General features: G+C 34.2%; 3 protein-coding genes and 1 long non-coding RNA gene across 4 annotated transcripts; 3 read left to right on the top strand and 1 right to left on the bottom strand.

Moving 5' to 3' along the window:
- Positions 1-8,540: 8,540 nt before the first annotated feature.
- LOC133802214 (uncharacterized) lies at positions 8,541-10,313 on the top strand. The gene is made up of 5 exons (XR_009877191.1): positions 8,541-8,678; positions 8,758-8,833; positions 9,302-9,363; positions 9,799-9,992; positions 10,081-10,313. It is a non-coding gene; the product is annotated as an uncharacterized LOC133802214 (long non-coding RNA).
- Positions 10,314-12,691: 2,378 nt separating this feature from the next.
- On the top strand, positions 12,692-17,200 carry LOC133802185 (uncharacterized). The gene is made up of 6 exons (XM_062240461.1): positions 12,692-13,015; positions 13,447-13,756; positions 14,521-15,175; positions 15,295-15,494; positions 15,586-15,830; positions 15,918-17,200. Exons 2-6 carry the CDS (start codon positions 13,488-13,490, stop codon positions 16,706-16,708), a joined length of 2,160 nt encoding a protein of 719 aa, XP_062096445.1. The 5' UTR covers positions 12,692-13,015; positions 13,447-13,487; the 3' UTR covers positions 16,709-17,200.
- A 668-nt stretch (positions 17,201-17,868) lies between these two features.
- On the top strand, positions 17,869-19,023 carry LOC133802203 (photosystem I reaction center subunit N, chloroplastic). The gene is made up of 3 exons (XM_062240480.1): positions 17,869-18,399; positions 18,541-18,666; positions 18,769-19,023. Exons 1-3 carry the CDS (start codon positions 18,106-18,108, stop codon positions 18,856-18,858), a joined length of 510 nt encoding a protein of 169 aa, XP_062096464.1. The 5' UTR covers positions 17,869-18,105; the 3' UTR covers positions 18,859-19,023.
- Positions 19,024-19,162: 139 nt separating this feature from the next.
- On the bottom strand, positions 19,163-25,724 carry LOC133802192 (probable polygalacturonase). Its single transcript, XM_062240472.1, has 5 exons — positions 25,103-25,724; positions 24,151-24,271; positions 21,758-21,932; positions 20,349-20,419; positions 19,163-20,261 (listed from the first exon to the last, which is right to left on the bottom strand). The coding sequence occupies exons 1-5, from the start codon at positions 25,589-25,591 to the stop codon at positions 19,633-19,635; spliced, it is 1,485 nt and encodes a 494-aa protein (XP_062096456.1). The 5' UTR covers positions 25,592-25,724; the 3' UTR covers positions 19,163-19,632.
- Positions 25,725-26,511: the final 787 nt, after the last annotated feature.

Genomic DNA, 26,511 nt, shown 5'->3' with positions numbered 1-26,511 from the left:
TAGATACGCGAGTTGTAATTGTAATTAAGGCTCATTGAGCCATGTAACCTTCTTGAGCCTATAAATACAAATCAAAGAGCTCAAGGGAGGGGACTTTTGGACTGGGAGAATTTTGAGAGAAAATTAGAGTGTTATTATTCACCGAAATTGTAATCATCCTGAAGCTAGTGAAACTCGTGAACCCTAATTCATTGATCACAGTGTTGGGATTCTACATTAATAAAAACACTAAGTGGACGTAGGTCATTGTCATCTGATTTGGGCCAAACCACTATAAATTGTTTGTGTTGTTTACTTTTTCGTCTTGATTTCTTCTTGTTTTCATCTCATTCAATATCGTTTATCTAACTCCGTGTCGTTGACCAATTTGAGGGTCAACAAAGAGTGACCTGAGAAATCACTTGAGTTCAGGACAAAGTCCTTGATATGATCCATAGCCCGACCTGCACAATCATTTGAACTCACAAAGAAGGTATCCAACTCAGAATGAGGATGTTAGCTATACTCAGCATGAAGGAGGTCCGTCCATTGTATGCGACAATGGGAATGTCCCTCCTAACCAAGCTCAAACTTAGAGGGACAACAACCCATCAAACATGTATAATAGGATGGGAGCTGTTGAACAGCTCCCAGTTAACCTAGGGACTAGGGACCAAACCCTTGAAAGACTGGCTTTAATGGAAGAGCAAATGAAAAGATTCTTATCTGGGAAGGGATAGGACGATTGCGACTCAGATGAGGAGATCGAACCTTTTGCTCTAAACATTGCAGCGACAACATATCCTATTGGCTTTAGGATGTCGCACATGCAGATGTTTGATGGAAACACAGATCCGCCTAATCACCTTGGGATGTTTAACACCATGATGATGGCCCACAATTTCGGGCTCGATCTAAGATGTATCTTGTTTCCTGCAACTCTAGTCGGACCTGCCAGGCAGTGGTTTAAACAATACAAGAAGCATTCGATAAACTCGTGGAATAAATTTTCCTCTGAGTTTAAAAGAGCATTCCGAGCTTCATAGGCAGCTCGTGTTGAAGTCAATTCATTGGCCAATGTAAAGCATCAACTTGGTGAGACACTGAAAGCATACTTAAGCAGATTTGCCAATGTTGTTGCGCGAGCTAGGGACAATGATGATAACTCCAAGCTCATGGCAATGAGAACGGGAATCCTGGTGGGAGGTGACCTGTGGCAAGAACACCAAAGAAAAGGAGTTAAAAGCGTAGATGAATTTCTGACCCAAGCTTTAAAGGAGGCACGAGCTTCTGTCCCAGAAACCAGCCAGGCCCCTATACAACCCATTTGAGTGGTGACGGATATTGTAGCTACGACTCAACCCGTTACCCAGAATACCAAGGGAGAATTAACAAGCGGAAGGGGAATGGTGAGGGCGACCAGAACGGAACGGAGAAGATCAAGTTTGTGGAGAAATTCAAGCCCATTTACGCCACCTATATTGACCTAACAGACACCCGAGAGCGTATCTTCTTGGCTAATTCTAATCGCCTTCCGTGGAAAAAGCCAGAGCCTTTAAGGCACCAGAAGGCGAAGAGAGATCCTTCAAAGTTTTGCCGATTCCACAATGCTAGGCATGTTTATTATGATTTGATTACATGTTATTAATTGCTTATGAGCATGTTTGAGTTTTCTTGTTGAGCCTCGACTCATGGGTGCTATGTGGTGTAGGTAAAGGTAAAAGAAAGTTGGACCATCCTAAAGTTGGAGAGCTTAGGTGACGATGTGTACATATGCGGTTGCTCGACCACCACGGCCGAGGGTTTAAAGATGAACTAGGGTTAAACCCTATTTTGCCGCTTAGGTCGGCTGGTTGTAAATCTTTTATTGTAATGAACCTTTTAAATGTATTTTTGGGATCCCAATGTATACAGTAAACATTTTAGTGAAACGTTTGTATTCTTGACCAAATTTTTTAATCCTAGACCATTAATCACATTTAGTTACACGATTATGGCCAAATGACTCGTTTAGCGAGTTTAGCACTATTTAAAATACACAGTTTAACGGTCCCTAGGTAGTAGGGCATTACAAACTTGGTATAAGAGTGAGCCAAGGTTAAGGGTTCCTGTAGACATGCTGGGCATGTACACTCATCACTAGAGACAAGCTTCACTTAGGATATGGTAACTATTTATGTGGTTATGTGTTTAACTTCTTAAATAGAATATAAATGCTTTACCTGCATACCTTATTAGAGAGCATGAGATTTTGTTAGGGCCTAGCCCTTGACTATTGATATGATTATGTGATTACCTGCTCATTGAATATATGAACATGTTATTTGCATGCTGAAGTTGAGAGCATGGTATGTATGTTGGAAAAGCAGGGGATATGAATTGATGCATGAATGTTGTGGGCATGTTTTTAGCACTGCAGTGATTTGTGAATGTGGTGTTGTATGATTGTTCCTGTGGGGGAAGGCTTTTGAATGTGCTCATCATGTTTAATGGATCAAGTTATTGACTGCAGACAAATCAGAGGTTATGTACCCAGGGCAGTTAATGAGACCTGGTGGTGGTTATACGGAGACTGAGAATTACAGTCAGGGCATGAACCCTTCACTTGCCCCTTAGAATTTGCAGTAGGTGTTTACAAATCAATTAAGATTGCAGAGGCAAAAGGAAGAGATCGGGTGTTTAAAACAACAACAGGTTCTGTCAGGGAACCCATCTTCCTTTGTTATGCCAAGAGTGGCACCAGTATTGGCTCAGCCTAGGGTTGAGAATAGGTGGAAATTTCTGTGTGGAAAATTCCAGGAATATTATCCTCTAGATTTTGAGGGAGGCCTAGATCCATTTAGAGCTAAGTAATAGATGGGCATGATCAGTTCTATCATCGATTGTATGGGAGTGGTAGGTCACGATAGGGTGATTTGTGCTACATATGTATTGTGGGAAGATGCCCGGACGTGGTGGGAAGTGGTATCCCAAACATGAGATACAGGTGCGATGAACTGGAAAGAATTTAGGTAGCTGTTTAATGACAGATATTACTGTGATGGAGTCAAGACTGCTAAGACAAATGAGTTTCTAAACCTAGTTCAAGGAAATGCAACAGTAACAGAGTATGTTAACAGATTCGATGGGTTGGCCAAGTTTACTTTTGATATGGTACCCATAGATGTAGCTCGGAAGGAAAGGTTTATCCAGGGATTGAATTCCAGAATAGTTCAAGGCGTTAGAGTCGCCCTAGTATATGAAATCTCTACCTATACTCAGGTGGTAGGAGAAGGCTCTTGTTGTTGAGAGCACAGGAAATGAGATTGGGAAGGAGAGTGCCGGAGAGCATAGTGTTCAAGTAGTGACACCTCCGTTTTTTGGATCAAGTAGGGGAAGAGATCCCGGTGATCAAGAAAGAAGATTTATCAATGTATTCAGTACCTCTGGTTTAGGAAAGGGGTTTCGAAGTGCTGCGATACGCCATCAGGGCAAGGAAGAAAATTGGAAATTTTACCTGAAATGCACTCGGTGCAAGAGGCATCATCTGAGGGAATGCCGAGCAAATGCATGTTTCTTATGTGGGATGGTTAGGCACCTCATTAAGGATTGCCCAGAACTGAGGACAAATGAGCAAAATGGGGCGGACAACTCGACTCCAGCTCATATTTGAATGCGTTTACAGAAAATCAAATAGTCAAGGTTGAGTTGAGAGATCATTTGAATTAGGCCTACCATTACAAAAGTCTACAAACACTTTCAATAAGTAGTGAATCCAAGTTAGAAATAAAAAAGAGGTGAAAACTATTCATCACTTCCACAATACCAACAAGAAATGTCAAAGGCATATTACAACAACTTTGATGATACTGAGTAAATAAGGATCAAAATGTTAGATTTTATTCTTTTCCTAAAGAGAAAGGTAAGAAAAGGCACCAAAGAGAATTTCCTAAGGTACGTATCACATTTCAATGACAATTGAAACATATATCAAAGTTCATAAAACATAATGAACAAACCAGACAGCAAAGGAAAAACTAAAAATGAATAAAGCCTATCTAATTATTGCTAATGTGGTAGAGAAACATGCTTGAAATTTAGGCAAGAAGGAAAAGGAAAAAGCTTTACAAAGCACCAAAAAGATTGTTCAACAACCATTTCCAGAATCCAGCTAAAAAAATGAAGAAAGCATGAAAAAGTTTTAGTCTTTAAAACTAAAACTTAGCAAGAGAAGAAAATACCAACTGAACTCTAACATAAATATAAACATATATCCATGGATATATAAACTTTGTTTAAAAACTAAGTGTACGTAATTTTCTATGGTCTTAGTTTTTTCATATGATGGTACAAAAAAAAGGGCATGGTCGAAATGCATACCTCAAGCCATAACTTTAACATATGTATATGTGACAAATTGCTGCATTAAGACCCTCTCGACTGTAACAATGGAGATAGAACAGATGTTGTGAAGTGTAAAGTGAAGAGGAAAGGTAAGGGCTTATGAAAAGAAAGAAAGATATATTAATATAATATATGTATAGTTTTATTTTTTCTGAAAGAAGGTACAACCTCTTTCTCACATTATTGGAAATGAAAAGAAGAAAAGCCATCTGACATGATGCAAAAATTACTCAAATCTATAATATATGTGTACTATAAATGGTGGGAAATTGCTCCACTAATTGTCATTTCACAAAGTACTCGTACAGTACCATCAGACTATATTTTGGTTTCAAAATTTAGACCAATTTCATTGTCTTTTCAAATCCACCACTAAAATGATATACATATATATATATACTCCATTTATGGAAATAATTGTCTCTACAAAATTACTATCATCAAAGTGTGTAAGGTGTATGAGCACAAAAATTGCCTTTTAAAATTAGAGTTGCCTCTACAGGCCATATAATGAATATTCTACTTGGCACGAAATGTGTGAACACAAAAATTGCGTTCCAAAATTGGTGTTGCCTCTACAAGCCAGACATTGCAAAAGAGCTCAAAATTCTTGTAGCAAGTATTGCCTTTACATGTGGTAAAGTACACTTTCAACAAGAGGAGTGTTGCCGGCCACACTTTGTGTGTAAAAGAACACATCTTGTTTATAAATGATTAGCAGATTAAGGTAGTCCCTATAAACCATATCTAATACCTTAGCACATGTAAGATGAGAAAATATTTCAATCCCTACAGACCACACCTTGTACTTTAACACATGAGATAATACTCCATAGTCTCCACAGACAACATCTTGTACTTAAGCATATACAAGATGAATAGATTCTTCATAGTCTCTACATACAATGAAGCTAGCTAGGCACCACTAAACTACTCTTTAAAACAACCATGTTATTTTAAAGAGTGGGGGACAAATTGTAAGGGTAAATTTTACATTACACCTTGGCCCAATGTAATGAACCCTTAATAAATAGAATGGACCAAATGGGTTGTCTGCACAAACAACACGGTCCATGAGCTTATGAATCCGAAGACCCAAAGTTCTTATTAGACCTTCAATGATTGACCATAAAAATAGTCCATACAATCAATTACAAGCCCACTTAATTATGGGTTGTACAACCCACCTCGCTTCCTTGGTCGTAGATTGACAAACAATACGACCCAACGGGTAGTAAGCCTAAAAGCATGAGAGCCCCTTCGAGTTTATATTGACTTACGTGGTCAACCTACAAAAATAAGTTGTACAACCCACCAAGACCAAGTCTAGTCCCACAACGATAACATGCATGACCAGAGGACTACACCATTCTCCAAGATGGTTATAACTACTCCTACTTATCTTGATCGTGAATCGACATTCTCGGGAAAGTGGGCGTATGGCCCACAACAATGGGTTAACACATTTGAATCATGGAGCAGAATGACGATTCTACCCTCCAATTGAACTACGATGGGTTTGATCCCTTATATAAGGGTACGTAGGCAACTTGAGAGGGGATCTTGAACTGGCTGCACCGACTTCACCCTAAACTCAAGCTCAATCCCAAACTCCACACTCACTCTCAATCCAGTCCACCATTTTCCAGCTCTGCAGCCAATGCGAAGGTTAGTCACAACTGTGGGCGGTCCCATCATATTTTTACCCTCAACATTACTAAGAGTACAATTCCATATTTATAGTGGAGTAATAATAGAATTAATAAATAAAAAAGTAATTGGCAGCAAAAATACCTATGTTTTTCAAAATTAGCAGTTTAACACCTAAGTCTTTTTTTACGGCATAAATACCTTCTATCACCATTTCTTGACGACCGTAAGTACCTCACTGTTATATGCCACTTAGACTGCCACATGTCGAGATTTGATTGGGCCACACCATTTAAAATTTATACAGTCATCGTTTGGTCTTCCACATCACCTAAAATATGCCAAGTCACCTTTATTTTATTACATGTCACCATTTTTTTTAAATTATATTAATTTTAAAATTTAAAAATATTTTAAAATAAAATCTTAGTTAATTAATATAAATTTAAATAATTAAACTTTTTAGTTATTAATAACACATAAATATAAAAAAAATAATTAAAAAAACAAATATCTTCTTCAACCATGACTTCTCCTCTTTATCTTCTTCCACACGACTTTGATGCTTCTTCTTCTTCTTTTCTTGTAGGCTTGGGATATCGGTCAAGCCTCCAACATCTCGCGATTGGGACATCTGTGGCATCAAATGGAATCTCATATCTGAGGAGAAGCCCACATCTCAACTTGATGAATCTCATATTTAAGAACAAACCCACATCTCAAAGAGATGAATCAAATGGAAGCTTGTGGCGGGTCTCCGACGATGGCAAAGCTTGGGTTTTAGGTGATGGAGCTTCGATAGGGTGGGTGACAGAGCTTCAACGGAGGTGGGCAACAAATCCAATGAAGGAATAGACTTGGTTGACAGGTTTGTGTTGAAAATGAGTTTCAATAATTTTTTTGTCTATGTTGAACATGGGTTGAATGGAAGAACAATGATTTTTTGAGCGAGTATGGGTTGGGAATAATAAGAACATCAATTTGCAGTCATTTGTGGAATTGATAGAAGAGCTTGGAAATAGCTGCAGATCGAATTTGGGTTTGATTTGGGTATTGGGTTCAAAGTTTGTACATGTTTTTTATTTGTATATTTTGGAATATAGTGTTTTTTTTTTATGGAAGAACATGAATATGAGCTTTATACTATGGACCAGAAGTTTTATAAAGAGAAGAATCAGAAATCCATATGAGCTGGTTGCAAGTTTCCAATTAAATAACTCCATTTGTTGGGCATCCACTCTCTACCAACCAAGGAGAAATCTAATTTGGATAAATGTTGAATGTTGAACTTATTGACCGAGTATTCTTCAGTTTTATAACATTATATTTCATTCATTTTTTTTTCAAATCAACCAAGTAATACTCTGTGATGTGAAAGAAGAAATGAAGTAGATGAAGAAAAAAAGAAGAACATGAAGATGCCCAGGTATCACCCATCGGGGAAAAAGAAGAAAATTATACATTTAAATTTTTAGCGAAGATGAAAATGTTTATTTAAATTTGAAAAAGTTTAAGTTTAAGTGAATAACAATGTGAAAAAGTTTAGTTTAAATGAAGTGTGAATTTTTTTAGTTTAATTTTTGAATAAATTGAATTTTAAATAATTTTTATATAATTTTATAATCGTTAAATGATTTTCTTTTAATTTTAAATTAAGTGACATGGCAATGATTTGGCAAAGTTTTGACGACGTGTAAGGTAGTTTGATGACTGGGTAAATTTTAATTGACACGACCCAATAAAATCTCGACATGTGGTAGTCTAAGTGACATATAACAGTGAGGTACCTACAGTAGCACCCACATTATTTCAAGATAATATAGCCAATAATCACATGATTGCATTGCATTACATATCATACAATATGTATAATTTGAGCATATGCATATTCTTACAAGTGTTTTCATGTATAAGTATAAAAGTTGTGTATGTGATGTCTATATGTATGCTCAATATTATTAACCTTGTGGCATTTGAGTTGTCTTTTATAGGTGTTTGATGTGCTCAAGATATAAGAAAGGATAAAAAAAAATATGGACAAGGCATGAAATTAAGTGAAAAAAGTGAGATATAGAAGGCAAAAGATGTTAAGTGGTGAAAAATAGTACAATGTCGATTACTAGTATTTCGGGGTAAAATTGAGTATTAGTGAATTTACCAAATATAATTGAGGTATGATTAAGGTCTCATTGATGAAGTAAAAACGGTTTTAGAACCATTAGATCAAGTCTTGATGGGAGGTATACATAATCAGTGGTATTGATGCAAAGTCAAAACGAGCTTAGCATAAGTGCGCTACGCTCGATCAGGTAAGCATAACTATTGGGTATGAACTCATATGAACCTAAGGTTTGGTGTGAGTGTTTTACACATAAGGATAATAGGCCTAGCAGATTATTAAGTTGAAATTATTGAAGTGATAAGGTTTTCATAAGTCAAAAGGTGAAATGATGAGGTGAAAGGTGTCAAATTTTGATACAATAAGGCCAATCATTGAAAAGAAAGAATTGTCATCAACCTTATCACTTTGCACGACCAAGACTTTGAAAAACAGAGAGAAAAGAAAACAAAAAACCATTTCTTGGCTGGTTTGAAGAGATTCTAAGGAGATCCAAGTGAAATCAAAGCCAAAGAAGTGGATTAAGCTTAGTTTTGGTCTTTTTATGGTAAGTTCTTGTATTTGGAAGTTAAACCATGTTTTTTAATTTTGATGAGAGCTTATCTATGGTATTTTATTTTTTTAAGATATTTCTTGGTGGTTTCCAAGTGGTTTGAGGTTTAGAAAAGCTTGAAGAGATTATTTTCGCCGAAAAGTTGCTCGGTAAGTAAAATTTTGTGTTTTATGAGGTTTTTGGGGTTCTTGGAGTACAAGCTGATTTTTGGTTATTTTATTGAGTTTATAAGAAGGTAGATATGTTTATAAATGTTTGAATAGACGTGGAAACTCATTTAATTTGGGTGATGATCTTGGAAATTAGAATTTTATCAAAATCGGTATATGATAACTTTGTGATGAATTATGTTGGTAATTGGGATATATGGTTATGACAGGTCATTTGATGTTGATTACTGATTGATTTTTCTATTTGGGGATAGCTAAAATTAAGGGGAAACTCTATCAAAATTTCTCTAAGTGTCTAAGATAAATCTAACGCTCGATCTAGGTGGTTTAAGGCATTTTAGGCATGATTTGGATATGAAAGTTGATATGATGTTTTATGGGTATTTTTAAATGATAGTTCAATGTCTTACTGCCATCATTATGATGAGAAATCCATGCCATTGTCAGGATAAGCACATCAACACCTAAGACACCACTTGTTACATGGTGAAATATATTTTGGACAGAAGGTAAGTAAAGTACTCAACTGCAACACAAGAATTATATGTTATGTGAAAGTATGCATTATATGAATATTTTGGGAGTAAGTGGTATTAACATATATTGACACTTCATCATAAATTTGTATGCATGACATAATAGTGATATGGTGAATTATTGTATGATATAAGACCATGCATGATATTATGATGATTAATTATATGACGCCTTAGCAAGTTTTATGCAACATAAAAACAAGTTGTAATAAGAAGTTTAAGTTTAGTGCCACTATTTTGAAAAGGCAAATGAAAGTGTTAATAAGTGTAAACGGATGCCTATATTAGGCTTATATTGGCAGCCCAATAATTTGGGCTAGGTTTTAGTGAACCAATTATAATGTTTGTCATGTTTCCGTTTTTATTTCTCCTCCATATGAGTTATTGTTATATGTATTGACAACACAGTGTGTGGCTCCCTTAACTCTTGAGCTCAACGGGGCAACGATGGAATAAGGTTTTTAATGTGCCCTACTATGGTGATGGCTAGCCGGAGGAGAACCCATGGGATTTTATATTATATCAATAACAGCCCTGCAGGCATTGACCAATTCAAACAATGTGCACAATATTAAGGGGCCCAAAATTTAAAAAGAAGTTGTGTATGTCCTTTGACATTGAGTAATCATTAGTATTACATGCATTACTTTGCTTACTGAGCTTTAGGCTCACAGTTGTCTTGTGTTGCAGGTAGAGAAAGAAATGAGTGAATGACATAAGGAGAACTGAAGCATGGTCCTGACCCTGATTTGTACATATGAACATATCGACCTTTTTGTGGGTTATTTCAGTTATCAGTGTAATGTTTGTAATAAAGTGTGAAGTTATGTTTTGAAAACAGATTTGGTTATTTAATACTTATGTATAATATGTTTGAGATACACTTTATGTTTAAAGTAAATAATGTGAAATAAGTTTTTTTTTTTTTTTTTTAAAATTCAGACTTTCGCTGAAAGTAATTATGATATAGTTTTAAAACGTAACACCTCAAATATGATTTTAACTAAAATAAGTGAGGGTGTTATACCTACGATTCTCAAGAAATGGTGACATAATGTATTTATGCCGTAAAAAAAAACTTAGGTATTAAACTGCTAATTTTGAAAAATTTAGATATTTTCGCTGTCAATTACTCTAAATAAAATTATTTAATTAAAGATTTTAATTAATAGTGTGGTTTATTGGAGCTTAAAATTATAGGTTCATGATCACTGAGTCACCTCTATAATACACAATCTAGTGTGTGATTGTTAGTGACAAATTAAAAAAGAAATAACTGATTTGCAGGAGAATTAATTTTTCAGGTCAAAGATATAATTAATGGATAATTATATGTAATTAATTAATTAAATTAACTAATATGTTTTATTTGAAAACTATATGTTTTTTAATTAAAATATTAATTGGTTTTAAATTAATTGATATTGAAAGAATATATTTGATTCTTGGAATTAAATAAAAATAGATTATTAAAAGATAATAATTTAATTAGGTTATATAAGATAAAATTGATTTTGAATTAACTGATATTTATGTACGTTTGAAATAATATATTATTTTATTACATAGATATTTTATCTTATTAAATAAAATAAGTAAATAAGAAAATGCCATGTGACACATAGTGTGCCACGAGTCACAGCGACTGACGCAAGCCACCTAGGGTGGGACCCACTTGGCTTGGTTCAATTTATATCGGTTACAATTTGAATAATTGTAGATATTAAAATATTAATTAACTAAATAAAAATATAACTCTAATCAGATTAGACCTAGGCTATTTATAGATATTTTATAGGTTGTCTCACATAAGTTTTCAAAAGCTTGAAAAATATATCGATACTTTTCTATTCTCTCAAAGAAATGCAAATTCTTCTCAAAGTTTCTAGATCTCATGTGTTGAGTATATCTAGAGATAAAAATTTGTTCTTGACATTTAACGTACCCACACGCATCCTAGTGTGTTGAGGAATGGTTTGGAAGATCTTAGTGTGAATCTCAAAAATCAACAAGCAATGATTGGGTGTTCATTATTTTATACTAAACGATAGCGATGACACTTGATAAAGTACAAGATGTAGTAGATCTATTTTTTATGTGTTTAGATTTAATATATATATATATATATATATGAAATCCTGGCTCAGTATTGATGAAAAATAATTCTTTTAAAACCTCTATTGCACATGCTTTTTTCATACCAACATCTTGCCCTCTAATGCGCAACTGAGTATTATCCAACATTATCTCAACGTTGTGTAGCCGGACTCACCATAGTTGAATTAGGTTTTCCTTCCTCGAAGGCTTTGACTTTTCAGAGAAGATTTCTCAGGGGCGAGCATGCGTGGGAGCAGTTGTACATTGGGCATTATGTCGATATGGTAATTGGACTGGCTAATTGTTCAATTCAGAAAAAGGACTAGGGCATGCACGATTGGAACATTCTCACCGTGGCAATCTCCTACTCGTGGGCAGGCCCGGCTCTGGGCACAGGCGGGCTAGGCCTATGTCTAGGGCCCCCATCTAACGAGGCCCATTTTTTTTTTTTTTGAAAAATACAATTTTTGTATATGTACAATGGCTCCCAAAATTTTGAAAACTTCGCCCATTCTCGCACCCAAGCTATATTATAGACAATTACTATGTTGTGGGCTCACGATTGGTTAAGCCTCGCATGTGCTTATATTTTTTAAACACATGACATGTAAAATTTTAACCCATAACAATATTTTTATCTACAATATAATAATAATAATGTAGAAATAATTTTTTTTATTTGATGATTCAAAAATAGGGAATCCAAAATCAAATCATAATTTTACAATTTAATTACGTAGCTATTGTTTTTAGGATGCATTATTACACTATTTTTTCTCTCATTATTTTTTTATAATTAATTATTTATTTATGAATATAACAACATAAATAAACTTATATAATTTTAAACCAGAAATTCTATTTCATAATACACCCCTCCAAACACATTAAGCATAAACATTTAAAAAATTAGGATATGAATTAAAAAAAATAAAAAATGTATGGATGTGGAAGATTACAATATGTAATTGAAGAAAATAGAGAAAACTATTGTATAGATGGGTGAGGAAAGATTTTTTTGAATATTTTTTTTTTTCTTAACGGATAATTTTATACTTGTTGGAAACTTAAAAAGAGTGTGAAAGTAAATTTTTAATTTTTTTTAATGGGATTAATTAGAAAATGGATAAGTTAGAAGAAAACAAAATACCCTCTTACTTTAATAACCTAATTGCTAAAATTAATGGGTTGGGGACAAAATTGCTAAAATTACATGCAAAATAAGTTTTGCTAGTCTTCCCACACAGAAGGGCTAATGTTTGCATATCTCTGCTCCCTGGCATCCCACGAGAAAGAAACTTAAAAATCTCCATTTATTGTCTGCCCTTCCTTCCTTTCAACAATCACTCAATGAACTGAAGCCAAAGAAAGGAAGGCACTGCTTCCTCTTCGTATTCTCCACCCACTTTTTCTTTCTCATTTTCACAGAAGAACCCTAAATTCTCTCTCGCTCTCTGCCGCCGCTCTGGTTGGGTCTCTTGGCCAACCCATTTTGCCGGATATCCACCCTTCCCTTCCTCGCTATCAGGTATATCATGTTATTTTTCATTATGTTTTGATTCATCTTTTCTATTTATTTATATAGGTTTTCGAAGAAATTTTATAAATGTAGTACCGAGCTATTTGTAAGTGAAATTTGAATACTGGTTAGTACACTGTATCGAAAAAATGAAGTCAATCTTTTGTAGAGTTGGTTTCCCAAAGAAATGGTAGGATTGTTCATTTGATCTAATTTTTCTTTAATTAAATACCAATTCCTTGGCTGTTGAAAAATCTATGTTTGCTTCCAAAATTATGAATTATTTTGCATTTGTTTTCTTGGAATATATAATAATGTAAAGACCCATCCCTACATGTATATTAAAGATGTTTAGAAAAAATCCAGTACCCCCACTGGACCCTTCATAGCTCCACTCCTAATTAACCTATGGTGATATCTTTCTTCTGTATGTTGTGCAGATACACCTTCAGTTGTGTCAAAGCTTAATGATATAGTTTCAATGGAATTCGTTGAATCCATACTTGACATTCAAATTCAAGACCCCCCAGAGGAGGATTTCTCTTCTGCTGACCTGACTTGGACCAAGTTAGGCACTTCTGAGCACCATGATGTTGTGGCGCTTATTCCTTATGAACGTGTTGATGACTTCATTATTGGCGAATGCTCTAATGTAGAATGCCCTACTCGATTTCATATAGAAAGGGGCAGAAAACGCTCCATGGGCAGCTTGAAGGAATACAAAGAAGACGAGTATTTGGAATATAGATTGTGAGTTAAAAAGATTTTATAAAAATTAATTTCCTTTTTGATATGTCTTTGTCTTTTGTTATTGTGCTGTGTGTCATTATTTTATATTAGTATTTAAAGGCAATATTTTTATAATTAAGGTTATGTTTACTAATTCATAATAGTTGTAAATGAAATAAGGAAGCACATCCTAAACGCTTTCGAGGGTTACCAACTTCTTTTTTTTTTTTTTTTGGTATTGTACTGTATATTATTAGAACAGTATGCGAGGAAATGCATTTGATAATTAAGATCATGTTTACTAATCTGTAATAATCGTATATGACATAAGGAAGCACTTCCCAAATATGTTTCTTTTCATTACACATTAGTAAACATGGGCTTTGAAGGAAACAATAACAACTAAATTTGTTTTCTGAGTTGGGTTTTCCATTTAAATGGGAATACTGAAAAAATAATATGAAGTCATATTCTTTCAGGGCCAAATTGTCTTGAATTGTTTTGAAAAGGCTAAAAATTTGGGGAGGAAAGGGAGAAAACAGTATATGATTGGCCATTACTTTTAAAGATGGGATATAAATATACCAGAACATAAGAATGCTAATAGTTCTATATGAATGAGGGAACCACTTGTAAATGGAATCTTAAACTATGTAATGGTATTGAAAATAGGCCTTGTGGATGATAAGCACTTGAATGCAATTTTTTATTTGCTTGCCTTTCTGTCAATGCAACTTTTCCCAGTTGCGCTTAAATACTGAATTGGTTTTCTTTTTAATGCGAAGGTATTGGTGTTCCTTTGGTCCTGAGAATTATGGTGAAGGTGGCAGTATATTGCCTAGCAGAAGATATCGTCTTAATACAAGAAATCGTGCTGCTAGACCTCAGTCAATGCGAGGCTGTACATGCAACTTTGTAGTGAAGAGGCTATATGCTCGTCCTTCGCTTGCACTTATTATATATCATGAGAGGCGCCATGTGAATAAATCTGGTTTTGTTTGCCATGGACCACTTGACAGAGATGCCATTGGACCTGGAGCCAAGAAAATTCCATATATTTGTAACGAGATTCAACAACAAACTATGTCAATGATCTACCTTGGAATTCCTGAAGAGAATGTTTTAGAGAAGCACATTGAGGGGATTCAACGATATTGTGGTTCAAATGCAAGAGTCAGTAGTCTGGCTTCTCAGTATGTCCACAAAATGGGGATGATAATAAAACGATCAACCCACGAATTGGATCTTGATGATCAAGCAAGTATTCGCATATGGGTTCAACGCAATAATAAGAAATCCATTTTCTTTTATCAGGATTCTTCCGAAACAGATTCTTTTATTCTGGGTATTCAAACTGAATGGCAGTTACAACAAATGATTCGTTTTGGTCATCACAGTCTCATTGCAGCTGATTCAACATTTGGCATAAAGAGACTTAAGGTAGCTGCTTTATTTATTTTTCTTTCTTGAAGGTCAAAAATCTGATTAGACAGAATTAGGTGAGAAATTTTACTGGAAAAGATATTTATGTAGTCATCTGTATAATATGCATAATGCAGTACCCTTTGTGCACACTTCTTGTGTTTGATTCGAGACAACATGCACTACCTGTTGCATGGGTCATCACACGTAGCTCTGCAAAGCCAGATGTATCTAAATGGATGAAAGCCCTGCTTGATCGAGCTCGTAGTGTTGAGCCTGGATGGAAGATCAGTGGGTTTTTGATTGATGATGCTGCTACAGAGATTGATCCTATCAGGCAAGATGTGGCCCTTTTTTTTAAAAAAGAAAATCCTTGTTTTTATTGTACTTTAAAATAGTGTTTTCTGATTACTGTTATACATTTTCAGGGATATATTTTGTTGTCCTGTCCTATTCTCTCTCTGGAGAATTCGTAGATCATGGCTGAGGAACGTCGTAAAGAGATGTAGTAGTATTGAAGTTCAGAGGGAAATTTTTAAACGTTTGGGTAAAATAGTTTACAGCATTTGGGGAGGAGTTGATGCCTCTTGCACCTTGGAAGAACTAATAGAAGATTTTGTTGATCAAACTGCTTTCATGGAATATTTTAGAGGATCATGGGTTCCTAAAATTGGTTAGATTTTTGTCTTTCTATATCTGTATGTATATATGGTGTGTGTGTTAGATTTTTGTCTTTCTAAAATTTGTTTATCTTTAATAGAAATGTGGCTTTCAACTATGAAAAATCTTCCACTTGCGAGCCAAGAAGCATCTGGTGCCATTGAAGCCTACCATGTGAAACTGAAAATGAAACTGTTTGATGATTCACATCTTGGAGCACTACGGAGGGTTGATTGGTTAGTCCACAAGTTGACAACTGAGTTGCATTCAAGCTATTGGCTTGACCGCTATGCAGATGAGTCTGATTCTTTTCAAAATGTTAAGGAGGAATATATTGCTTCAACATCTTGGCACAGGGCATTGCAAATTCCTGATTCTGCTGTTACTATGGATGACAAGGGCAATCTCTTTGCCAAGGTTCTAAGCCAAAAGGATGGTAACATTACACGTCTTGTATGGAATCCTGGATCTGAATTTGCCTTTTGTGATTGTGCATGGTCAATTCAAGGAAACCTTTGCAAACATGTTATTAAGGTCAATATGATATGTGAAACTAAACAAGGTTCTCAACCTTCCATGTCATTTCAGTCGTTCAAAGAGATACTACTCAGTCTGTGGAGGAAACCAATGGATGATTCGGTTGAACTGGACCAGTCCATGGCCTGGAGTTATCAGATGCTTGATCAAGTTCAAAAACTTGTTGAATTGAATGGTTCTAAAGATATTGGCACGATAGTAAATGATCTACCATTGAGATGGATTTCTAAGCAAAGTAGAACACATGTTGGAAAGCCATCGCCTGTGCCAGCTCTTCCATCTTGTTCTGATAGTCCAAAGAATGCCCCAGCAAAGAAGAACAGGAAGCGAAAAAGATTGTCCCGGTTAAGATAATAAATCATTCTGTGCATGCCAAGTGCAATTAGGTTCACACTTTTCTTTTTGAAATTGTTCGCTAATAGACCACATCTAATTTGATTGGTATAGATTTACCTGTTCCAGGAGCCTGAACTATCTGTCAGACTAAGTATTAGAGCCCGCCATTGAACTTGGGAATTGTTGAATGAGGGTTCTGGGAGCTACAGAGTTCGATCAGATGCTATGAGTTATTGTGCAAACCTTACTTGGAAACATTTTGAGGCTTACAGGTCTGTACAAGAGAAGGTGCTTATATGAAATGCTTCAGATATATAAAGGCATTCCAAGAATTTGACTATTATGATATCTTTGTCCTCTTGCATAGGTTCGTTTAGAGAGAAATATAGTAGGAAATCATTTTAGTAGTGATATTTTGTGATCTTCATTCTCCTGAGAAAATGTAAATAAAATTTTAAAGTTTACATAATAGCCAATAATGTCTAAAATACACATGATTTTGCACTGCAAGTGAGGAAATTGTTTGTCTTATTTGGATGGATGACTCTTCTGAAATAGCTTCAAGCATCAGCTTCTTGACCAGCATCTTTAGCTGTTCAGTTAATTGTTGAAGAAACAATAGATAGATGAAAGTCTGGAAACGTGGCTGATTTGAATTGGTTTGATGCTTTTTGCTACAAATTTCCACCGGACTTTTTGGCACATACAGTACAAGACACCAAAGGGAAGGCAGTTATTAGGATTTCTTTATGGTTTCTAGTTTCTCTAGGATATAATTCGTTCCATTCAAACTTCTGGGTTGATAAAACTATCATGTTGCCACTAATTTAAGCTCCATTCGTTTTAATCACTCAATACAGCAACCGATAGTTTAAATAATTGTGACTTGTAAAATTCCCTTCTTCCATGACTGAACTGTTTTTCACCTTAATTTTCATCAGGTACATTAATCCTCGCACAAAATTTTCTTACTACTATTATGTTTATCTAATATTGGACACCTTCAATTATCTTGTTTGACATGAAAATTATAATGGCGAAGTTATTGTCATATTTGAATGTCATTACACGTCTTCATTCACCTACAAAGTTCGGAGACTTTGAACTCTATTGGCAGAGAAATATAGAGCACACATTTAAAGTTCCAAAGTGGGTCCAAAATGTGAGTCAACCACAAAAACTGGGACTGTCTTAAACTAGCCATGAGAGAAATGTTTGCCAATAGGAGTGAGGCAATCTCACCTTATCCACACTCCCACCACAATCTTTTATTACACTGATAATCACTATCGCACTCCCTTATCAAAAATCCACAACCATTTCTTAGCCAAACTAATAACCCTCCCAATTTTGGTCTTCGCCTGTGAGAAAGATAAAAGTTAATTATTCTCATCAAATTTAACATACAAACTGCAATGGCAGCCATGAACTCTAGTGTTTTGGCTTGTAACTATGTCATCTCAGGGCCTGGAATGTCTGAACTCAGCCCCAAGGCCGTTTCAGTTGCATCTCCAATTGCGGCTGGACAGAAAATGCCTGTGATCAGGGCTCAGCAGGCCAAGATTTCAGAGCCGAAAAGGAGTGAAGGTCGCCGGGCTGCAATGCTCTACCTCGCAGCCACCCTCTTCACCACAGCTGCTGCTGCCTCAAACTCTTCTGCCAATGCTGGAGTCATTGAGGAATACCTTGAGAAGAGCAAGGCCAACAAGGTATGTTTGCTCTGACCCAGATTGGGGTTGTTATTCCATGGGTTTTTGCTTCATGGGGTTTATGGGATTAGAAAAGGGAATTCATTTTTTTTCTCATTTGAAATTATGACTTTGTTTATTTCGCTTCTTTTTTGGGGGTAGGAATTGAATGACAAGAAGAGGTTGGCAACAAGTGGAGCAAACTTTGCAAGAGCATACACAGTTCAATTTGGCACTTGCAAATTCCCTGAGAACTTCACTGGCTGCCAAGATCTTGCCAAGCAGAAGGTATAATATTTCTTTATACAAAATTTTCACTTTTTTTTGCTATTATTATTGATTACTTTGATTTGATTCGATGCAATTTTCGTTTTGGTTGGATGAATGCAGAAAGTGCCATTTCTTTCTGATGATTTGGCTTTGGAGTGCGAAGGTAAGGACAAATACAAGTGTGGCTCTAATGTGTTCTGGAAATGGTGAAAGACCTCAACTCTTTCTTCTCCCTACAAATTTATTCTCCTCGTGTATTTAAATTTCCTATGAAAAGAACTTTATATCTTCTTCTCTTGTAATGTTCTCTTCCTTTTTTTTTCTTCCAACTTTTAGATTTTATTGTTGAATGCACAAACAAAGAAGTTAGTACTCGTTCGTAGTTTTGTCACGCCATGGCAAGTTATTTGCACAGAAATTTGTTGAGTAATAATCCACACGAGCAGAATCTAAATCGATAAACTCGAAATTTTCAACCCATCTTGTACAAAAATGATGCTTGGAACCAAAATACTTGTTTGAAAAAATAAGAGGACTAAAATTCATTATAAATTAAATGGTAAAATTTGTATTCAATGTTGTAATCACTTTTCTGAAGCCTCTATCCATGATCAATCCTCTCTTTTGGGGAGGGTTTCAGCAAACCCATTGTACATAAACTCTGTATAGAACCAGTAATTCAAAATACAAACTAAAAACAGACAAACCCGTCGATGAAATCTTGGAACTCAACAGATGGATCTGTACAAACCATTCCAAGTGTCCTGGAGGATTTTCCATCTTCATCCACAACTATTGGTTAACATACCAGTGACAAAACTTAATGATTCACTAGTTAGTCCCGTTCAATCTTTAAACATATTTACTTTGTGTTTCACATTCGATCCTGCTCGGAGCAAACCCAACCACCCTGTGCTTAACTTTGGGAGAAAACCCTCCAAATTCAAACAAAATAACTTTCTGAATTCATCCACAGGCCCAATGCTACGAACACAACAAGGAAGAGCCATTGTTTTGTAACTCAGGGCAAGGAGCTGGAAACACCTCATTAGCATAACCTGACACGAACTCACAATGCCATGCTGTAGACTTGGCCAAACCAAGCATCGTGAAGTTCTTAAAGCAAATTTCTTCAAATGGAGCACCCTCAATTCCCTTCAATTGAGGGGCTTTTGTTGAATTTAGACATATCACCTTATTGAAATAAATCCCCTTTACTTTGGGAACAGCATTTGGATCCCATCCTTCATCAGGGTGGTCGTTAGAACCTCTACTGAACCTTATTGGTATCTTCACTCTCTCCATTTTTATGTTGCTTATACTAATATTTGCTATGTAACCCCCTCTACCCTGATCCGATTTTATACGTACCCCTGCTGCTGAATCCCAGATGTGCATGTCTTCAATAGTCACATTTGAAATCCCACCAGACATCTCACTGCCTATTCCGACTCCAGAACAGGTCGGAGTTGTACCTGAAACTCTTCTCACTATGATGTTTGAGCTTGGACGAGCCATAATGATTCCATACTGGTCCCATCCGCTCTTCACTGCTACAAGATCATCCCCACTCTCAATGTAACAGTCTTCAATACATACATTGGTGCTTGAATCTGAAACCGTCATGTAAAATAAGACTTGTAAAATTAGCTTAAAATAATAAAGGCTTATTATGAGTTAGGGTGCGAAACAGCATATACCTGGGTCTATACCATCAGTATTTGGGGCATTTAATGGGGCCAAAATTGTCATGTTCTTGATAACAACGTTACTGAATAAATGGAAAATATATATATATATATTAGAAAATCATATTAAAAGAATAATGGGTTAAACTGCTTAGGTCTTTACATGTCTCATCCTAGGAGCAAGCAAACAAGTTCGAAGGTTCAACAATGAGAGTTGGTTTGATGCTTAAACAGTTAGATAATGAGAAAATTACAAATATTTTGTTTACATTGGAAAAATTTATGGTTTCTTTTCTATCTTTGTAGGCTATATATACAGATATAGTTCTTTCCTTGTTTAAAACATTCAAAAGGAAATTATTTCTTTTCCTTCTCCAATATTTGTTTTTTCTTATTTTTTTAATGTTTTTTGTAACTATATTTTTGCTTTTGAAAATATAAAAAAAAATAAAAAATTGGTAACTATTACTTTTTGCTTTTAAATATAAAAATTGAAAAAGTAAAATAAATTAAAAATATAATTTTAAATTTTAATAAATGACTTAAATAATATAGGAGATAAGAAGATAGTAAATGGTTTAATGAAAGAGATTAGAAGAGGGATCACACAGAAAATGAAAAAGAAATGAAAGTTAAAAAGATAAGGAAATGCGTTACAGAAAGTGAAGTGATGTGATAAATGAAGGAGAGTGAACAAGCAGGTAATAAAAAGAGACATAGTGAGGTGAAAGTAGAGTAAGTATTGCAAGAGAAATGATATCAAATAACAAGTATAATGTCAGATAGTAAAGGGAGATAATATAAAAGAAAATTAAGTGATAATATTGAAGAAAAAAAAACTGTTGAAATAAAATTTTAAAGTTTTTTTTTTTTTCTTTTCAAAATTTTGATTACATAAAAAAAAAAAATGAAAACAGGCCTAACAAATGGGACCTAAATATTACTCAAATTAAGGGGGGGGGGGGGGGGGGGGGGGGGGAGAATAGCACAAACAAAATATAACTCAAACTAAATAGAATACTAAAAGTCATTTTTCTCTGTTGCCCCTTTTGTATAAAAATTACTAATTTAAAACATTAGTATCTAATAATTTTTTTGGTCATTCTCATTCATTATATTATTTTGTTCTCTATCTTATGTAGGTATCGTGTATTAATTATTTTTATTAAACACGATTTTTTTGGGGGTAGCAAATGCATAATTCAACTGGACAAATACCACTTTTAACATTCAGCGTAATGCAGTAATTGTAATTTGGACGGAAACTATACTTAAATCCAAATATGATGTTAAACTGTTCAAACAAAATATAACTATTTGTAAAATAGAAAGAAAACAGAAAGAAAAAAAAAAAGATAAACTCTTAAATCACATGACACAGAGAAGGGATAGAGAGAAACAACAGATGCCATATATAATACCTGCAGTAAATAGGATGGATGGTCCAAAAGGGGGAATTGAGGAATGTTAGGTTAGAGATGAGAACGTTGTGAGAGTTCATTAGCTCAAGAAGATGACCCCTGGTGTACTTCAATGTTCTATTCCACCATAATTCCCACCACATGTTCCCTTGACCATCAATTGTCCCGTTCTGTCCTGCAAACGACCACAACATCATCATCTGACGTATTAACTCTCTATTGTACATACTAACCGAGTATACATGGCTTCTGGAGCAGATAGTAGCACCAAACCAAATTAAATCAAATAAATATTTACAAACGGTATGAGTATTCTTGTTGCCATATAAAAGTTTATAATAAATAGAACTTCGTCTAACCAATATTTACAAGTTACAACAACACCTACTGCCAAGTTATTTCTTCATTTATATCACAATTATCTAATGTTTGAACCCACAAATGTGAGGAGGTGAAGCTATTTCTTTATTCATATATCTATTTATTAGACTATGGTGTCCCACATGGAATATGTGTAAGAATATTGAACTATTAATAAAAACATGTGTAACTCCACTAATCACCAATTGGTTTTTAGATGGAGCCTCATGATTCTTGTCATGGTATCAAGAGCCAATTCCCTAGCGGGCATTCGATCCACACCGATCCAAAAGAGTGAGCCAAGCTGCACGAGATCCGTATAGTGCGAAAAGACACTTGAGATCCAAAAAAATAAGCGAGCTGACAAAATGAGTGATTCAAGATTGGTGAGCGAAAAAACGCCACCATCTTGAGGGGATATTAGACTATGGTGTCCCACATGGAATATGTGTAAGAATATTGAACTATTAATAAGAACATGTGTAACTCCACTAATCACCAATTGGTTTTTAGATGGAGCCTCATGATTCTTGTCACTATTCTATATAATAAGTGTGTAGATAACGAAAATTTTTAGTTTTATGGGTTTTTTATTTTTTTAATGTTAATTTTAATGGAATATTTTTATATTTAACAAAATATTTTTATATTTAACGGTAGTTTGTAAACACTTAAATTTAAATAAAATAAAATAAATAATTAAGATATTTTACAATGATAATTATTTAAAAATAATAAATAATTAAATAAATTAAAATATAATATTTTTCAAATATTTTGCAATGATAATTATTTTAAAATAATAAATAATTAAACAAATTAAAATATAATATTTTGAAATATTTTACAATAACAATTATTTAAAAATAATAAAATCATATTTTTTATAACTTATATAAAATTTAATTAAAATTAAATTCACTTATTAGAATAATATCATACTAAACATATAATATAATCTACTGTGAATTAGCAACAAATTACATTTAAAAAAAAAACACTTAAGTTTAAAATCCACGTATAATGTATAATATTATATTAAACATATAATATTTGTATCCAGTATACCTACGTATATAAGTATGTTTTGGACATATCCCTTTTGGGCCATATAGCTTTTCTGTTTTAGAAAACAAGGACTAGTAATATGAACAAGAGACACTATTTATTAATATTATGCCAATTATACATTTTTTTTTATTGTTGGTATGTAAATTTTTTACACAACATTGTTATTTATAGGGATTATATCATTATAGTACCCTCTTATTTGTCTCAATACCAGTTTATATCCTTCTAGTTTAGTTAATATCAACAAAAAATAAAAATAAAAACATACTTTGAACACAGTTTTGATGAATTTTTTTTAATATATTTAAGAAAAAACAAATTTAATAATTTTAATGAATTAAAAACCTTATGTTTGAATATATATATATATAATAATTTTGTTTCATTTTTTCTTTTTAGATTTTTAACTAATTGAAATAATAATAATTAGACACTAAAAATTTGTTTAAAAAATTATAACTATTTCTATTTATTAAAAATCTAAGAATAAGAAAAGAAACCAAATTATTAGTTTTTTTTATTGTAGGATTTTAGTTAATCAAATTTTTTATTTTATTTTTAAACTTGAATATCAATTTTTTAGAAAATTGATATAAAAAATTGATTTTTTAATAAATATATTATGTAATTAAAATAATGTTATTTTAGTAATATTAAAAATAAATTTGATCAAAATTGTGTTGAAGGTATGTTTTTTTTTTTACTAATTTGTAAAATACAGGAATATTATTTTAGTATTAACTAAACTAAAGAGGTGTTACACCAATCAAACAAGAGGATGCTAATAATTCATATTTTATATTTAAATGGGACATGTAGTACATCATTTTGATATACATAAAGAAATAATATTTAATAGTTGAATATGTATGAAATTATATATGATTCTTTCCACGTCTTGGAGGAGACAAGCACTCATTACAGTATACTATGTTAGATAATAATACTCTGTAATTAATTACCTGTTATGACAACGTTTGTTAGACCATCTCCATGAATAAGGCTTATATGTCTCCCTCCTAGTCTCTCTCTTCCTCTTCCATAGGAAGGCAATGGCTTAATTATGGGCCACTCCTCAGGGTCCTATTAATCAAATAATAAGAAGAGAAACAAGCATAAATTCAACTCTAATTATTAAAGAACTAAAAGATACCCTTTAAATTAGATGCTTTTTTTTTTTCATACTAATCATTCATTGGTATTTATATATCCAAAACGAAACCCAAGTCAAAAACGTAAAAGTCACACAATTATAGTCTTTTGAAAAATAAGAAAGAAAAAAGGTGTGTACCCACATATTATAAGGTTGGAAACGAAAGGGTGGCATCAAAAGAATGCAGTTCTTGAAATGGGGATCACTTTAAATTTAATATACTAGACAATAGTGTACTACATCCACTTTCTAGGTCTGTGTTTTCTAATGGAAATTGCTTAATGGAAACAATAGCATGCCAACACGTGAATTTTTCCTTAACCAGTAATGACTAACTGCACTCCTACGGGGAGAATCTTTTTTTTTTTGTACTTTTCTTCAATTTTTCATTGATATTAAACGAAATAAAAAAGGCAAATTCTAAAACACAGGATATTCGAGTTTTCTTCAATAGTGTACTGCACTCTCTTTCTAGTTTCTTTCTTCTTTTCTTACATAAAAAGTGATCATAAATTTCCGCAGCATATTCGAGTTTCATTACTATGTTTAGTAGAGATTGAGTGTACCATTTTTATTTTTATTCAGTAGAGCTACTATTTTTCTAAAATTATTAAAGTTTATTATAGATAATAATCACTTTCAAAACATTATTTTAAGTTTGACAAAATGTATAATCACTTTCAAATCTTAATTATGTAATATAAAGTCAAATTTAAATTAAATGTTCTTCCTGATGAAAAAAAATTACAGCTTGCACTTACCTGGGACCCCACAATTACAGCACCGTCCTCAAGAAAAAGCGTAAAATTACTGGTGAGATTAAAACTTCCCGTTAGCCACCTTCCTCTCGGCACATTCAGCTGAGAACCGCCTTCCTTCCCAAAACGTTTCAGGAACCCAATCGCACGCCGAAACGTCTCGGTGTTTGACGTCTTCCCGTCTCCGACCCCGCCGAAATCCCTGATCGACATCACCACCTTCCTCCTCTGAACCACCTCGAAAAATCCAGAACAACTTTTCGGATCATCCGACACCGATACGACGTCGTCTTCCGATGACCAGGAGGAAAGCCTCGTCGCCGAACCGGAAAAAACCGGCCACCTCGGAAATGCCGCCTTCGTCGTGATTTGCAGAGACGCAACAGAAACAACCGTCAAGAAGAGAAGCAGTGCCGCCCATGTCGGTCTCATAAAGTTACCGGCCATTACACCGTAGATGGGCCTCTCTGGATCCATTTTTTGGGTCGACATGCATGAATGAATACAGAGAGAACGGGAATAAAATATTTTTGTTATTTGATTTTTTTTTCTTTTTTGAGAGAAAAAATTTGGTTGGATATTCTGAGAGTATATTTGTTGTTTGGAGTAAGGAAGAAGAAGAAGTTATTTTGGTTTTTGGGGTATAATGGAACAGTGGGGCGCAATGCGCACACCGGGTGGCGTAGGTTAAATGTTTAAGGAGAAATCAGGAGGTTACGTGAGTAATCCATGATAGAAGGTCAAAAGAGTGGTTAGTGGGGTGCGCACCGCGCTTAGTGGCTCGGGTCAGCTGAATTCTCGTGTGGAAGCGTGCGCCGGATCCGAAACGGAAAGTTCATGAGAAGCACGATCCGATTTGGTCGGTAAGGAAGAGATGAATTATCTGGTGCATACGATGACTAATTTTTAACAAGATTGGCGGAAGTCAAAGTCATGCTGGTTCTTAAATGTTACACGTGGATTATTCCTATTGGGCCGTGTGTGAGAAGTATGTAGGCTGTTGCTGCAGAGTATAGACTGTGGAATATTTTCGTGAAAATAAGAAAAAATAAATGTTTTTTCGGTTGTTTGCTTTGCTTTGTCCGTTTCTTCTCTTCGTTGTTTTCCTAAAGTTTTCTTGTTTTAGACTGTGTCACGTGTCAAAAGGATGTGTTTGCTACAATTTCTTACCTTTCCTTATTTATTGTCATTAAAATTAAAAACAATCACACCCTCAAACATGTTATCCCTGTACAAAACAAAAAATAATCATACATATTCGAATATTTGGTTAAAATTCATTGCGAATAGATATAAATCCAAAGAAAGTTTTAATAAGAGACCTATATTTGTTGTAGATATAAGTGTGTTATTTTATTTTGTTGTAGGTGTCATAACTTAGAGCTCCTATTGAGTAGCATATTGCTTCTAAA

This window comes from Humulus lupulus, chromosome 1 (genome assembly GCF_963169125.1).
Source record: "Humulus lupulus chromosome 1, drHumLupu1.1, whole genome shotgun sequence".
Classification (NCBI taxonomy): domain Eukaryota; kingdom Viridiplantae; phylum Streptophyta; class Magnoliopsida; order Rosales; family Cannabaceae; genus Humulus; species Humulus lupulus.
Note: the sequence above shows the minus strand (reverse complement) of the source record. Positions and strands in the feature narration are given on the sequence as shown.

Bases quoted from the DNA above. Each gene is read 5' to 3' on its own strand.
- LOC133802185 (XM_062240461.1), top strand. From the start codon at position 13,488: ATGGAATTCGTTGAATCCATACTTGACATTCAAATTCAAGACCCCCCA. The intron at 15,176-15,294 runs GTAGCTGCTTTA...TGCATAATGCAG, and splicing joins TTGGCATAAAGAGACTTAAG to TACCCTTTGTGCACACTTCT. The intron at 15,831-15,917 runs GTTAGATTTTTG...TATCTTTAATAG, and splicing joins ATCATGGGTTCCTAAAATTG to AAATGTGGCTTTCAACTATG.
- LOC133802203 (XM_062240480.1), top strand. From the start codon at position 18,106: ATGGCAGCCATGAACTCTAGTGTTTTGGCTTGTAACTATGTCATCTCA. The intron at 18,400-18,540 runs GTATGTTTGCTC...TTTTGGGGGTAG, and splicing joins AGAAGAGCAAGGCCAACAAG to GAATTGAATGACAAGAAGAG. The intron at 18,667-18,768 runs GTATAATATTTC...GGATGAATGCAG, and splicing joins AAGATCTTGCCAAGCAGAAG to AAAGTGCCATTTCTTTCTGA.
- LOC133802192 (XM_062240472.1), bottom strand. From the start codon at position 25,591: ATGTCGACCCAAAAAATGGATCCAGAGAGGCCCATCTACGGTGTAATG. The intron at 24,272-25,102 runs GTAAGTGCAAGC...TTTGATTAATAG, and splicing joins CTGTAATTGTGGGGTCCCAG to GACCCTGAGGAGTGGCCCAT. The intron at 20,262-20,348 runs GTATATGCTGTT...TGACGGTTTCAG, and splicing joins TACTGATGGTATAGACCCAG to ATTCAAGCACCAATGTATGT.